This window comes from Convolutriloba macropyga, chromosome 2 (genome assembly GCF_964194025.1).
Source record: "Convolutriloba macropyga chromosome 2, txConMacr16.3, whole genome shotgun sequence".
NCBI lineage: Eukaryota > Metazoa > Xenacoelomorpha > Acoela > Convolutidae > Convolutriloba > Convolutriloba macropyga.
The window spans coordinates 38,281,159-38,297,618 of record NC_134469.1 but is presented as its reverse complement, the minus strand read 5'-3'; the positions used below and the strand labels follow the sequence as shown (position 1 = coordinate 38,297,618).

At 32.7% G+C, this 16,460-nt stretch overlaps 2 protein-coding genes across 3 annotated transcripts in view; one reads left to right on the top strand and one right to left on the bottom strand.

Moving 5' to 3' along the window:
- Positions 1 to 16,460, top strand: part of LOC142358644 (equilibrative nucleoside transporter 3-like) — a 502,369-nt gene that overhangs the window by 143,145 nt on the left and 342,764 nt on the right. The window lies entirely within an intron of this gene.
- Positions 10,908 to 16,460, bottom strand: part of LOC142335263 (coagulation factor XII-like) — a 42,527-nt gene continuing 36,974 nt past the window's right edge. For both annotated transcript variants that reach the window (XM_075383685.1, XM_075383686.1), the window contains exons 4-5: positions 15,571 to 15,801; positions 10,908 to 11,213 (exon numbers count right to left, since the gene is read on the bottom strand). In XM_075383685.1, the coding sequence (XP_075239800.1) occupies positions 10,951 to 11,213; positions 15,571 to 15,801 (494 nt within the window). In that variant the 3' untranslated portion in view covers positions 10,908 to 10,950. The remainder of the gene's footprint in view (positions 11,214 to 15,570; positions 15,802 to 16,460) is intronic.

Sequence of the window (16,460 nt, the reverse complement as noted above, 5' to 3'; positions counted from 1 at the left end):
TAATGAGTTTTAAAGGTTTGTGAAAGTGCAAAATGTTTACGAGTGATTAGGTTGAGCTTCAAAGACCATGTATCCAATTTTTGTCGAAAAATGTCAAATTTTTGTGGTGTCTTGATCTACAGTAAAAAAAGTTAACAATGAGATTAGAATAATGTTTTACAATTACTATATTAAACCAATTATTTGATATGGCCTGATTATTAATGGGTCCATTTCAAAAAGTAGCTTAGAACCCATATTCATGTTACAGAAAAAAAGTTTTGCGAAACATTTTCAATAATGCAAAATATAACAAAATTACTTTTCAAAAACAGTTAAATTAAGAAGGTTTTTGAGCTCCACGTAAGTGAATTTTTGATGTATGGTTTGTGCAATTTTCAAACTTTAAAAAAAAGTTTTCGAGGGATTCTGAAGGAAGATCTTTGCGGAAAAAAATATTTTTACTACAGGCTTAGGTTTCAAAAAAAGATATCTACCTGAATCACCCGAGGCACGATGTTTACGACTTCTAAATATTTTATGGGACCTCGAGATTTTAACTGAAATTAAAACCAGACTTAACATTGACAGAGTGAAAAAAAATTGTTAAGAACATTTCAACAAACTTTTTCATGGGAAACGATCTAAAATGGGACCTTTTCTCGTAAACTTTGCTGAGCTAGGTGATTATATCATAACTTGTTTCTTCTCTTCTTTTATAAGGTACATGTCATCTTTTTTCGCAATTTTGAAACCAAGATAATTCATGATGAATAAAGAAGATAGATAACTCACATAGAAGTATTCATTTTTCTGGCAATTTTGTAAATGATTCTTCAAAAGCTTGTTCTTTAAAAAATCAAAAAGTGTACTTTCAAATCCGAACTTGTTTTTTTTTCGAAATTCAAATCCGAAGACCACGATGCAAAAAAAATTAGCTTCAATATCTTTTTAGGGTTGGTTATTTGAAACCGTAAATATTGGAAATAAAACTTATTGTGCATAATTCCACAAAAAGTACTAGTAACGACCAAAAATGGGAACAAAATTTGTTTGAAAATTTTAAGTATTCACAAAAAAAGTTTGGATAACTGTTCGAAAGGACGGATTTGAAAAAAAAAACGTTTCAATTTCACGCTCTACACTTGACGGGCTTTTTAGTGAAACGGCTCATTTTTTCTCGATTAATTTTTTGATCTGCCAAAAATCACTGAAGAAACGCAGATGAGCATATAGTTCCAGCCCCGCATTTGGAGCCAGAACAAAAACGAATTCGGTTGTTTTTTTGCCTTTAGAAGTCAACTATAAAAATGATTTGAGACTACAACTTTTTGTCACATTAATTGTTTTTAATAAATACAAATTGATTTAACTAGAAATAAAACTTCTTTTAACACTCCGGAATATCTTTTAAAAAGGATTAACCCCAGCCCTATAACTCCAATAATTCTTTTGTTTAGCGAAATGTATTCTAATTGTCGCAGTGAACGGAGACTTTTTAGCAGAACTCTATATTGAAATAGCAGATACTGATGAGCTTTAAAGCAATTACAATTTTCAGTGTTTTTTTTCCGCGAGTTTTCAGTCAAATCTTTGATCATTGAAACGAGCAACGTGAACATTGGTGTTTGTTTTGACGAAGCTTTTGAATGATATATATCTCCTGGACATTTGATGAAATAGCCCAAAATTCTGAAGGAAAAAAATCATCGCTCCGGGGTATCACACATCGCGTTGAAACTTAAGATAGAAGCAAACGGTGAAATTGTAGGAAAATAGTAGTATTCTTTTCTATATTCTACGGTCCTGTTGTTTTAAAAAATCTTCTTATTTCATTTGAACTAACCATTTCAGTATCTTCAAGACCGCTGAGACGTAAGAAAACAATTCTTCCTGGAAAGAGCATCAAATTTATTAAATTCGTTATTGAAAAGAAAAAAAGAATTTTCTCTTACCTTTTTTTTGTATTCCTTATTTAGTATTCCTTTGTTGTGTTCCTTTTTTGTCAAAGCGGATCGTTCAAACATGCATCCTCACACATAATGCATAACAGAACAATTGAATTCATTGAAGAATCCGTTGAAAAATTTAATTCAATTGTTTATTTCCTTTTCAAAAATTAGGAGAAATTGATTTTTCAATCCTCTGTTTTTAAAATTGCTCTTCGAATTGATCTTTCTCAGACTATGGCCTTTCTTGTATGTTGAAAAACTTAAAGTTTATCGATTGTGGAATTCCTGACAAAAATAACGATATAAGTTTTTGAAAGAACATTTCTCATCAATTTTTGCAGAAGAAAAAAAAGGAAAAATGTGATCCATAAATCAACATGTATCTCCTTTCAATTTAAATTCAAATTTTTTAACAAATAATTTCCAAAATTTTCAATTTGTAAAAATCTACTATCGAAACATTGATTAGCTTTATTAGATCTCACTAGAAGTTAAGAGAGACTTTTCAGAATTAGCAATACGACATAAGAGCAGAAAACAGAAAAAATACAAAACTTTAAACATCAAATTCTGTCTTAAACAAATAGTTTCAAACTAATCATTGTCATAAACTATAACTTCTGAAAAATATTTACGTTCAATTAGACCTCTTGAGAATTTCATTGACACCTGTCGGAGTTGGTATTCAGTAACAATGCATCATCAAGAATAAAAATTATTGAGAGAATTTAAATGAAGACTTTTAGTGAAAAACTCATTAAAATCATATGTCATACGTCATATGTCAAATGTCATTCATCACTCCAGACAATATCATATAGTCACCATTATAAGAATTATATCGCATTTTGTTTGCTGCTCTGCAAATTCTAGAGAAAAACCAGAACAGAAGTCAATTGACCGCGAAAGAGGCTCTGAAAGCCGACAAATCGACATCCAAATCCGAACTTGTTTTGTTCCGGAAGACCACGCTGAATCAAATAACAGCCTCGATATCGATGCAGGATTATTTGAAACGGAAAGTATTAGAAACAAAATATATTTGGAAACAATTAACTTATAAAATCAAAACCGACCAGAAGTGTGAACAAAATCAGTGCAAAAAAGTAAATGTTCACAAAAAGTTTAAATATCGATGACTCCTCGAAGAAAGCGAAACTTGAAAACTTTGTAAATTGACATTCTAAATTGGACGGGCTTTCTCACAACTCTTCTCAACTAATATATCGATCGGCGAAAATGGACGGAAAAAGCACAGATGAGCATATAGCTCATCCCCTATAAGTGGGGTCGGAACAAAAACAATTTAATTTGTTTTGTTGTCTTAAAATATGAACTTGAAAAACTATTTCAGACAATCTTGTTTTGCTTATAAATTGTTTTTATAACGTTAAATTCATATAATTTGGCTTGTAGTGGCTTTAGAATCCTGGAATTTAATTTACAAAGATTTTTTTCAACTCTATATCTCTTTTGTTTGGCCACTCTATCCTAGTTTTTGAGTAAAAATTTGTTGCCAAAAACAAATGATTTTAATTGTTTTTTGGTATAAGGCTTAGTTATAAAGTATGTGCTGGTGCGTGTGCATGTGTAAAATATATTTTGTTGTTTTTATGTATGTTTTTCTTTGTCTGTGCCGGTCAAATTGTACTACACTTATCTTTGTAGAACAAGCTAAAAAATTTTCGTGTTTGTCTGCCCAAAAAATGGCATAATTTTTCGTTCAACCTGCACATTTTTTTTCAATGCATTTAAGTTGCTTTCGGATACTCCAAATGGTTTCTCCGACAGAGTTTAATGGTTGTTTTTGCTACGTAGGAACATACTGTGCTACTCACAGACTCGCACGACCCATCTTGTTTAATTTAATTTAATATCTACCAGCTCCATTCTTACTTTGTTCCTCAATTATCTGAACTATTCTTGCTGTGAAAGTTACTATTTAATTAGATAATTGTTCGAGAAAGAGAGAGAGAGAGAGAGAGAGAGAGAGAGAGAGAGAGAGAAAGAAAGAGAGAGAGAGAGAGAGAGAGAGAGAGAGAGGGGGAGAGAGAGAGAAAGAGAAAGAGAGAGAGAGAGAGAGAGAGAGAGAGAGAGAGAAAGAGAAAGAGAGAGAGAGAGAGAGCGAAAGAGAGTGAGAGAGAGAAAGAAAGAAGGAGAGAGAGAGAGAGAGAGAGAGAGAGAGAGAGAAAGAGAGAGACAGAGAGAGAGAGAGAGAGAGGTTTTGGATTAAGTAGAACTTGATTTAAAAAACCAAAATTTTCTTTTTCTTAAGGAATCTAACAATGACTATGTGATTGACGCAAACAAAAACAGTGGTTTCGACATTTTCTGTCCATGGTGTCTGTTTTTTTTGCCAAAAAAGCACCTAATTTGTATCAAGCGTTTCTGTATATATCTTGCGTAGTTTTGTTTTAAAAAAGTTGGAATGGAACCGGTTTTTGTTGTTTTTTTTAAACAATTTATGCAGTTCTTAGTTTTTTTGGACCTCTTTGCTAAATTTTGCAGCTTCATTTGAACGTATTGAACAAAAACAATAATGTTGAAGAAAAATTTCGTTTTTGTCTGTCTGTTTCTTTTTGTTTCAATATTTTATTGTAGAAAGAAGGGTTTGTTTGGTACGTTTTCAAAACTCCGTCCAACAACTTCGACAAAACGATTGCTTTTTTTCTCTGTTTTGCTTTTTTCAGAAATATAAACACAAAGACTTTTCAGCTTAGTAAGTATTAAGTTGTTTTTACGTTCTTCTTAAGCTAACCATAAGCTAGGTTTTTATGAAGTTTTTCTTTAGCTAGATCCTAGCAGAGAATTGGTGAAAGAGAAATTTAAAAAAATTCTGGATAAAAACTAATTTTTGATAAAAAACTGTTCAATTTTTGAGCTTTTCGAAGTGTCCTTATATAATTTTTTAATGACTTGGCTTTTTCTCAGACAACCCAAAGTTATGTGTCCAGTAAATTTGTTTTGCAGCAATTTCTCGCTTAAAGGTCTGGGCAATCTACGTTCATCGCTTTTTAGACATCATTGTTTGGCTAACTTTTGGTTGACTACACTCAAGTTTTATTCTGGTTTCAAGTGTTGACTACACACCTATTTATCTCTATACACCTATAACATATACATTTATTTATTTTATCTCGTTTTTACAGTCTAGCTGCCCAAATTAGTATTATCTGGTTGCTGTGTTTTGTCTGAGTTATGTAATTGATCTAAGCGCAGCAATTTTGCTCAAATGAATTAATAGGTGAAAGACTTAAACTAATTTACTCAGCATTTGTTTTCGACTGATCCAGTTTCCGCAACTTAGTTATGTGATAAGAATCCTTTGTCCATTAGTAATTACCTTTTACGCTATCGAATTTGTCTTCGAAACAAGCAGGGGACTTTTTACCTTCTATCTCTAGAACCAGGAGTTTTCGCGGCAGAGCAATGCCTTTTACAGCAAACGGGTGAACATTAAGTCGCCAATCCTACAAATCAGTCTGACTGAGTTTGTAAACATGAGCGACGACGTTTCGTAATCAATTCCCGCGCGGAAGAAATATGGTCAATTTGTGAATAATAGAGAAAACAAAAGTTGCACACAAACCATACAAAATTTCGTCTCGGATCTCAAAATTTCACGTTTTTATGTCATCAATGTCCACAACTTGCGAGCAGGGGTATCGTCATTAATGTCCGCAATTTTGAGCATGCTTATTCAATTTCCATTTTAAACTTCAACCTGAAATGTATTATTAGTTTGGCCATCGATTAAATTTTAAATTATTAGAACAGCGTCAAAATTTTATAAGCCTGGTCCACAATTTTCCGATTGAGCTCAATGCGCACAAAAATGAGCTGCAATTAACACACATTCATTTTAAATTTATTTTTTTTTTCATCTTAAAGCAAATTTGGACCAAAAGGCGATCATTTTAAATGCGTCAAGCACCAGCTGAAGCATCATAAAACATAATTTACTATAATTAACGTTAGATTATATCAAAACAAATCACTCAGTAATGTTTTTCTATACAGGTATATTATGTTCTTTATTATTTAAAAAAACTCTCAATGCTGTTTTTTTACAGATAAAAAGTTGTCTTCTGATTTTCCCCAATAAGAGTTTTTCAGTGCTGATTTACTTATTAGATAGAGTAGCCTTCTGAACTTCTTAGTAAAAACATCAGTGTTGTTTTCTTTGTTGATAAAATTGGCCTTTTGATTATTTTAAAAACGGTCACTCAGTGCTGTTTGTTGTTCACTAATTGATATTTAGGTCTTAAAAACAGATTGCAAACAGATTTTGAAAATGATCAATCAAATAAAAATAAGAAAGTTTTCAAATCGATATGATACAAAAATAATCATTAGTTCATTGACACATTGACATTTAATATAATGGAAAAGGTTGGAAAAACTGCAAACAACGCAACAATTTATTTTAAAGCAAGTAGAATGCAAGTTTGGTACTGCGATGAAGCTTCTAATTTAAAACAGGCTAAATCCCGATAATTGTTATTGTGGTAATGGTTGACTACGGGTGTTGTTGTTATTGTAAGTTTCATCTGTTTTATAACATGTTCTCAAACTTCTGGTTTCTTTATGCAGCTAATAACGTTATGTGGCCTCCTAATTTTGATCAAATCCCAGTGATCAAGAAAAAAATCCACTACCAAAGCCGCTATATATTCTTCAAAGTCACAGGAACTTAAGAAAAATTTATATTTACAAAGGGTTTTATACTTACATATTCAATTGCTCCGGATTATTATACAACAATATTGATTAATTTAAATCAATTGACAACTTCAACATCACCTCACTATCGATGACTGACAGAAGTGTTTCCAAAACTTGAGATTTAAATGAGAAAAACAATAATCTCACCAGTTACGTATTGAATTGGTTTTCAATATTGAAATCAATGCTTTTTTGCAAAGTAGAGAATAAGATCATCGAAACAAGAATGTCTTCATTTGGTTCTTCAGGTTATTGAATAATTTCTTACCATTTTTCTTGTTTTTTAGATATCTCTGTGAACTTTATTTTCTAACCGGTTAAACTAATCAATTTTAATCCAACTTGGATTAAGTTCAAAAAAATCCTTGAACTGTAGATATAATCGAAATCTTGATTAACATATTTTTTTATATAGTCGTAATGTCTTTTCTCAGATTCATTAAACATAAATTAAAAAATGTTGATATAATTAACTTCATGTGATACTGATTTGAAATAAAGTATTAATTGAGGGTATATTTTTAAAACTAAAACTAAAGTTAATGGGTCACTGTTCATCTGTCATTTGTAGTATTTTTTGTCCTTGTTTTCTATCAGCATTTAATTTAGAATTTATGCCTTGTTTTTAGGAACGATCTATTCCTTTCTTTTTAGGGCCCTTTATTTCCCTATACTTTTGTTTCTAGAACGAAATTTGAAGCAATTAGAAGCAATTTAAGGAAATAGAATAATCTGTAATTATTAGCAGTGGATAAAATTGACATAAAAGTTTTCAGGGTAAATGGAAAACTAAACGAAGCAAAATGCAAAAAATAGCTCGCATTTTACTAAATTAAGTAGTCTTATAGTAAGTAACCATATCTAAAACGTGAAAACACTAATCGAATTCAAATATGCTATGCTATAAAGCCGATGAAGACATACATCTTTTTTTTACTAGCAGATGATACCTCTCCAAATTGAGACTTAAATACAGGTCGGGTTTAAGAAGTTGCCTTTTGTCTTGTTGCCGCGAGATCGGATGATTGTAAAACACATCGAGGAAGGCGAAGTATTTGAAGACACAAGCGGAAAAGCTAGAAAACTAATCACTTGATTGCCAATTTTTTAATGAAGCAACAACTTTGAATTGTACACAAAGCAGATGACTCTATATACGCGACAACCAAAAAGCAGTAAAACTGAAAATTTATTATATGGAAAAACGATGTTTTTAAAATTATTGAATCCAGTCAGATTAATTTGACAAAAATTTCAATTTTCGTAGCATGGAACCAAACGAGAATTGTTGAAAAGCTGAGTTAAGAAGCAAAGCATTAAAAAACGATCAAACTGAAAAACTAATAGACCTAAAACCATGTTTTTAAACAAAATTAGCAAAGCTTATTAACAGAACATGTAACCATGCTTCAAAGTCGCTACAATTTTGTATTATTTATTATTGTAAAGCAATTAATCTTGTTCGTCAATAGCACTCAGCAACAATGTGACCAAAAATATTATTGCATATGACCCTTTCGGGGTTTTGGGTAAAATTTTGTAACAAATGCGGTGAATGCGGTGAATTTTTGTAAGAAATGCAAAGATTGCGGTGAATTCGGTCAAAAAATATTTCATCGCAATGGTTATCCAATGTTTACTGAATGTGATTTAAATTCACAAGAAATATAATAGAAGAAAATGACAGTTGGCGTAGTGGACTGAGAAGTTGAGGGCATGCAGGAGGTAAGAGGTTGGAAAAGTGTAAGGACGCAACTTTTTTGTAGGAGTACTGAGAATGCGGTGAAAATAATTGATTCCCCGCGATTCACTGCATTCACCCCCAAGAGATGTAAAAAAGACGCGGTGAAAATTATTTTTTTCACCGCATTTCACCGCATTTCTCAGGATAATTCACTGCCAAATCTCGACCCGGGGGAGTATAACAAATGAAAGCTAGATTAAAAAAAATCGCTGAAGATCTTTGAAATTATTTGATCTCTCATTAACCTAAAAACGTTTCTACTAACTCGCAAAAGTTCAATATAAGAGAAAAAAATCATTGTGCCCTAGAGATCTATTTTTGAAATGACAACTGTATATTGAGACTTTTTAAAAAGCAACTATTACACCAAAACTAAAAATCACAGTTTACTGATGCCAAAGGGTATAGGATTCGATTTTTCATAAGAAAAAGGGAAGTTACAGAGAATTATTTCTTCTCAGTAAAGAGAAGGTAGAAACAGACCTCGAGCAGAGTTTTTAAATATTAATAATTTTAGTAATATAGAATCTTTTGAATTTCAACTGAAAAGTTTGTAGAAGCACTTTTTCTTGTCTCTATAGAAAACAGTTGAGACATCATTAAGCGATTTGAAAACAACGAAAAGATTAGCAGTTACAGCCAAAACACAAAAATTTGTGTGGAAAACAATTTTTTCACAGATATAAAGTCATTAATTCCATAATTGACAACATTGAGTTTAATCTCGTGGCGTTTTTTTCTTCATTACAAAATCAAGGGACGTTTAATTGTGGATGTGGTAAAAAACCAAAACCAAAAAAAAGAATACGGGGAACGCAATTATTTCTTAAAGGTTTAGTAAGAACCCAGTAAAAAGTTGAACAAATTGATTGAATAATTCCAGCGATAGCCTATTTGCACCACTTAAACATTTATAATATTTGAGCAGTTTCAATAAAAAAACTGAATTAATTTTGATGCTTATGAAATAGTTTCTCTAAACACCGAAATAGTTCAAACACCACCTCTGCATATAATTTTACAAAGAATTTAAAACCACTCCATCGCTTTGGCCATTTACTGCTCCAGTATAAATCTCTCAATGGCGCCAAAAAGATAAAAACATTTTTATAGGTCTTAGATCAGACAATATCTCTCATTGTCCAATCCTTATGGATTTCAGACAGCCAGGATGAAACATTCGACATAAATATAATTATACATACACTTCACTTCGCCATATATATATATATATATATATATCACTTCAAATATATATATATATATATATATATATATATATATATTTCTGAAAAACTTTTCAATAAATTGAATCAATATCCTCCAGCATAATGTATGCGTTTTGTAAGAGTTCTTCGATGTCCTGTTCTATCCCCTTTACAAAATGTTTCCCTCGAGGATTTAATGATGTTCTCAAAAAGATAGATGGGTGGAATTTTTCAATTATTTTTTTTCTGGTTTGTATGGCGGAACATTTTTTCCAATTAGTGCAGTTATAGATAGAAATTCCTTTTCCCTTCTTTGGTTCATTTCGGTTAGAATAATAATTCAAGATTAAAAGAAGTCCTAAAGGATTTCCAATTAGTTCTAAAGCATTTGCAAATTAAATTTTGTAATTCTTTTGAAAAAATTTTGCAAAATTTTGTAAAATCAATACATTAGTTAAACAAAGTTTGCGAAATGGTTTGCAAACTTTTGTAAAATTTGTGTTAGAGAATCACTAGGGATTCTGATGATACCACTCACAACTCTTCTATAAATACCTCAATCGGCTGAAAGTGACAAAAAAACTCGAGTGGAGAATACAGTAGATCCTTCACATTGTGGAGCCGGAAAATTAACAATAAACTGGTCAATGACAATAAATAGCACTATAATATTAGTTTACGTTTTTAAATACTGATGAGGAGCATCCAGACCAACACGGTTGATAGAAATTTTAACTTTTGTAGCTCTTATAACTGCAAGGTCTCACTCAACATAGTAGACAACCGAGGAAATGCAATCAGTCGATCGAAATTTTTTTAATACCAAAACCTAATCATTTTCAGCAAATCGCATTTTTTTGCGACATCTAAATCCACTTAACCTTTACCAATGCCAACTCATTCCGCCTAAGCTCATTTGAGATTTGAGGTTCTAAGTTAAAGAGAAAACCATGCCACGTACAACGTGAAAACAGGAAATACTTGTTTATTCGTGACAGGGAATAGAAATTACTCACATGAATAACTTAATTAGTACTATATAAGAATATCCATAATAGACTAATGTGCAATTTTTCACGTTGATAAAGAAAAAAACTACTTGCAAAAGTTGACCGTTTTCAGCCATGTTTTCTTCATAATTATATAAAAGATTCCTTATTTCTCATTCTTGATGCTTCCAATTTATATAATTCGCTATGTATTACGTGATAGGCTCATTGGCACAGATTTTTTGCCTGGAACTTATCTAATGTTTTGTGGAATTCAACAAGCAAAACTTGGCAGTCGAAGTGTGAATTATTTTCATTTGTAATGAATGTGAATTAATTTCAATTGTAATAAATTAGATTGCATTGAAGAATCCCAAAGTTTGCCGAATCCAGCCAATATAGTGTGTAACATTGGTGAATGCACTGCCTGATTGACAAATACTTGATTTATTGTCCCACGTGTTCTGTGTGCCGTAATTGGTTTGTTTCTCTTCTCTTACATAATGACTCGCAATTCCGTACACACATTTTGGCCTCATGTATTCGTATCCTTTATAACTACTGCATTCAAACTGGTAGAGAGGCGAACCTTCATCGTAAGTACAAATATTTGTCCCTAAACAAAAATCTACGAATCATGCATAATAGAAGGAACTTTTTTTTACAGTTTTAGAGTAATAATTAGCGTGGATAATAAGATATTGTATCGAAAACAAGTACCTAGTTACAGTCATCGGTATCTAATATAGCGCATACCTGTATGCATCACTGAAGCAAGCAGTAACCAGCTCTCACAGCTCAAGCAACATACAACCAGCTGAGCTTAATTGTGGCTAGTCCTCTGCGGCGTGGCTGGAATTGCCAGCAAGTGGGTTGTATCCATGCATAAATTGAAAAAAAACTGTATTACAAATTTTACCTTTCATAATGAAGTTTTAATGATTTACACTTGTTGCCGGTTGACCGAGACTGATTGATTGGTTTGTATGTCGTCAAATGCTGAGACAATAGCACAGTAGAATCGCATCAAATAGCACTACAAATGCATATGAAAACTATATTGTATTCTGCACCGCTATCTTGCCCCTGTTTTGACAAAAAACAAAGTTTTCTTGGTTTGTGAATGTGAGTTCTTTGCTGGTTCACAGGAACATCCCCTTCCCTTTTTTCCATTTTTGTTGCGTTTAGTTTTCTGTCTCCTGTTGATAATAGTTCAATGAAAAAATTCTTCGGAAAAGCTTCGGAAATAGTTCAATGATCTTCATATACGAAAATGTAGTTTTTCTGGCGTTTTCAACCAATAAAGGAATGTTCTTGTTTTATGCATCGAAGATTTCTGTCCATAATCTGTCTAATAATTGACAACAAGAACGACAACATGGCAGAGGAAAAAAATTGTAGCAACAATCAAGGAAAGAAAAAAGTCCTATAATCTTATGGCGTGATTATTTTGCTGGTCGACGTAACTGATTTCGGATAAAACGTTAGCGTGGATATAAAATATTACGCTGAAAAACCAAATTACCGTCGTAACAAAATGATAGAGCACATAATTTCATAACTCTATAGTAAACAACTAAACTAAGAAAAGCTTGTTCTAATTGAACAAAATAAATAAAAATTTAGCAGTTGGGCTTATGAGTGTTTTTTTTTGCTATTTGCAGCTATTTCCCTCCTTCGGCGTTTGAATTGACAGAAACTGGATATTGTTCTAGTAGCAATAGAAACGTTGATTCTGCTACAATTGATTGAAAAAGGTTGACTCTGACACAATTTTACTAGTTTTTTTGTAGTGTTTCTTATATCATGCAAGATGCCAGGGTCGTATGGTTTGATTAACTATGTTGACAAATACAAAGACAATAGAACAGTGAACTTTTACACATCAGTATATGCAATTTTTTTGAAGCACTTCAAAAAAATATGCATAGCCTGGCTGTCTTGATCTTGCGTCTTTTAGGAGAGTGTGACACCTGTTTTAATCAAAGTATGTCAATCATTTGCCACTAATCCACCAATATATAAGCCATCCAGTTTGTACTTACCGTAGTGAAGCGAAACTTTTGTTCGATTGTCCTCCTTTTATTCTTTCCTTTTGATGAGGAAATGGGGCCTGACCTATATATCCTCTTACGTAGCAAAAATGCATTCGTTCGAGTAAAATTACTGCGTTTGTCATCTTTATTCGCAACTTTTTAAAAATCAAATTCATAAGCGTGATTGGACAATTATAACATTAACAAAATTTTGATCAAAATTTTTGTAAGATTGGAAAGTTGCCTTTTGTCGCGGAAGCAGGGAACATAGAAACAATATTGGTACAATCTTGTTTCAAAATTGCACCAAATTTTCGCAACTTTTTTAAAATTAAATTCATTAGCGTGGTTGGACAATTATAACCTTAACTAAATTTTGATCAATCTTTTTGTATGATTGGAAAGATGCCTTTTGTCGCGGAAGCAGGGAACATAGAAACAATATTGGTACAATCTTGTTTCAAAATTGCACCAAATTTTCGCAACTTTTTTAAAATTAAATTCATTAGCGTGGTTGGACAATTATAACCTTAACTAAATTTTGATCAATCTTTTTGTATGATTGGAAAGATGCCTTTTGCTGCGGAATCTGGGAACATAGACACCATATTGGTACAATCTTGTTTTAAAATTGCGCCAAATAATCGCAATTTTTTTAAAATTGAATTCATTAGCGTGGTTGGACAATTATAACATAAACTAATATTTGATCAATCTTTTTGTATGATTGGAAAGATGCCTTTTGCTGCGGAATCTGGGAACATAGACACCATATTGGTACAATCTTGTTTTAAAATTGCGCCAAATATTCGCAATTTTTTTAAAATTGAATTCATTAGCGTGGTTGGACAATTATGACAAAAACTAATATTTGATCAATCTTTTTGTATGATTGGAAAGATGCCTTTTGTTGCGGAATCTGGGAACATAGACACCATATTGGTACAATCTTGTTTTAAAATTGCGCTAAATATTCGCAACTTTTTTAAAATTGAATTCATTAGCGTGGTTGGACAATTATAACATAAACTAATATTTGATCAATCTTTTTGTATGATTGGAAAGATGCCTTTTGCTGCGGAATCTGGGAACATAGACACCATATTGGTACAATCTTGTTTTGAAATTGCGCTAAATATTCGCAACTTTTTTAAAGTTGAATTCAGTAACGTGGTTGGACAATTATAACATAAACTAATATTTGATCAAGTAGTTTTGGGATTTGAATTAGTCATTGGGGGGAAATGCGATTGGGGGAAAATAGAAACAGTATTGGTACAATCTTGTCAACATCACTTTTGTTGCTTGCCGACGAGCTACTTTTGATTAAGGTTGCAATTTTCAATACACACGGTTGCATTTTCAATTGTAACAAAACAGAAAGAAACTTTATGGTTGATTTATTTCAAAAACATTACTAAAAAACTGATTTTCGATTGGAAAGACAATTAGCTTTTTTGCAACTACCCCAATTACTAAATCAAAATCAATCAAAATTAGCACGAAACTGTGAGGGCAAGTTCATGCTCAAATTCGTTGACAATGGTCACGTTTTGTGTACGGGTAACAAGAAACATGGTTTTCTGATCACTTAAGCGCAGGACTAACGTAGTCACTGTTATAGTAAAGAAGTGACCAAAAAAAAGCTGGCGATAAAGTATTGTCCACTCAAGGACTAATCATCTTCAAATTCGGTAAAAAATTCAGTAAATACAGCATGAATGGTTAAGGTAGAGAAAGTTGTAACAATGAGGGCAGTATGTTTTGAACAATAGAAAGACTGCTCTCCTATCAATGATATGGAACGCTTTACACCACCCAGTTCTTTTCAGCAGTTTCATGTGTCCCAATATTCCTCTCTGCGGTTTAACTTTTAGGAACTGTTTCTTCCGCTATACTGTGGACTACCGTTGCCGTAGTTGATACTAAAAAAACTCTAATAATTAGTCCTTCTATCTTGCTCAATGACAATTTACTTCGTTTGGATTAGTCAATTAATTCAGATTTTGAAACAAGAAATTAGTGGCAAAGCTATAGATTTTTCAATAGTCTCCCCTAAACCACAAATGCCAGGGAGACAATTAGTCACGAGCCTATGATTGTTGAATAGGCCCACAGTCTGCTTGTGCAGTCAATAGGCCCACAGTTGTACAAACAAGCAACACTGGTCAAACTGTGTTGATGGGCTACCACTTTTAGATTATACCCAATATTGATACATTGGCGAAATCAAAGCTCAAGAAAACCTCAGAAATAAACCTCCAGATTTGGAAACCAATCGTTGAGAATCTGATGAAATTTTGTAATGACTTCCTCAAGTTGTAAACGTCTCTGTACTGTTTTGCTGATGGTGAAAGTAGTGAACAATAGTAGACAAATCAATTTGGATTCGATAGATTATACCTTTGAATTTTCCCAAGTCGTGCTATTATAACTTCCCTGCTTAAGTTGTCCTTGAGATCGTTTATTTTTGATAAACAAGGCCTTAACACGAAGGCTTTGATGAAATTAAAGTACACAACCTCCAAAAACGGTGAAAGTCTAACTAGTCTAAACAACTAAACGGTGAAAGTCCGAAAACTAACGTTTTTTTGTCGGTATTGTCACTTTACGGTATTCGAATTTAACAGGCTTCCATTTTCACGAAAATTGCATACATTTTTAGCTTAATTTTAAACGAAACAAAGTTTCATTGGGTTTCAGAACGATCGTGAAAATGGTTGCCTGTTAAATTAGCGTGGTTTGGAGGTTGATTTTTCCCTTTTATTTTAGATTTTTGCACTCTTTTCAACAAGGTCACTAGCGGAGGTCCTGGACCTTAAAAACTTAGTTGAAAAGAGCGAACATAAAAATGGGAAAAATGAAAAAAAGACAGCTGAAGTTTGTCACGATGGTCTGATCAGAGATGGCAGACAAGTATTATATAAAAACTCTTACCTTTAACCACAGGATCATTACAGATGAGCTCGTCCTCGCAGAAATGGGGAAGATGGACAAAAGGGACGAAGGGAGGCTTGATGTAATTGACAGAGAAGAAGCCTTCCTGAAGAGTGGGGGCCCCTAAGCTCAGCTGGTCACTGAATGTGAACTGACCCATACCACATGTGGCTATGATGTCCCCCTGCAGGGCACGTGACTCACACGGGGGCAGGAAGAAGTCAGTCTGACCTGAGCAGAGATATCTACTTAACCTTTTACAACCAAACTAAAAGAAAAGCTTCTTTTCTCAAAATTGATCTCAAATTTCGAGAAAAAAATGCTGTTATATAGCTCACTCTCATTACGAGAATTCTACAGAGAAATTGTTTTGAAGTGTTTTTATAATTACATACCCAGGTTGAGGTTCCAGACGGGGAGTCGATATGCCCAGACCCAGTTGAACGCACGACGGTGTTATACATAACTAGCAGGTTACGGGCAATGAAATTGGCATTTTTGTTTCCTCTAAGTTTTCGCTATTATCACAACATTTTTAAACTCCTTTTTGACATTTTCGCTGCTCTATTTCTGCAGGGGTAAGGAAACGAAACCCTACTGTTATTTTAATGAAAAACTAAACTCATAGAATGTCAACGTGGAATTTCTCGTTGAAGTGTTTCTCTAACTAAGATTTTTTCTGAGTTTTTTTTAAAAATTTTTATAACTTATAACTCGGAAAAAAGGACACATAGGTAACAAACTCACACTATTAATAAAAAGCATCTGCACTTACTGTAGTTTCTGTATATGTAGAGCGAAAAATCACGTGCATTACAGTCTACTTAATAACATTGCTGTACATGGCCCAGTAAGCGTTCTACGGGGGTTGCAAACAACACTTGCCGTTG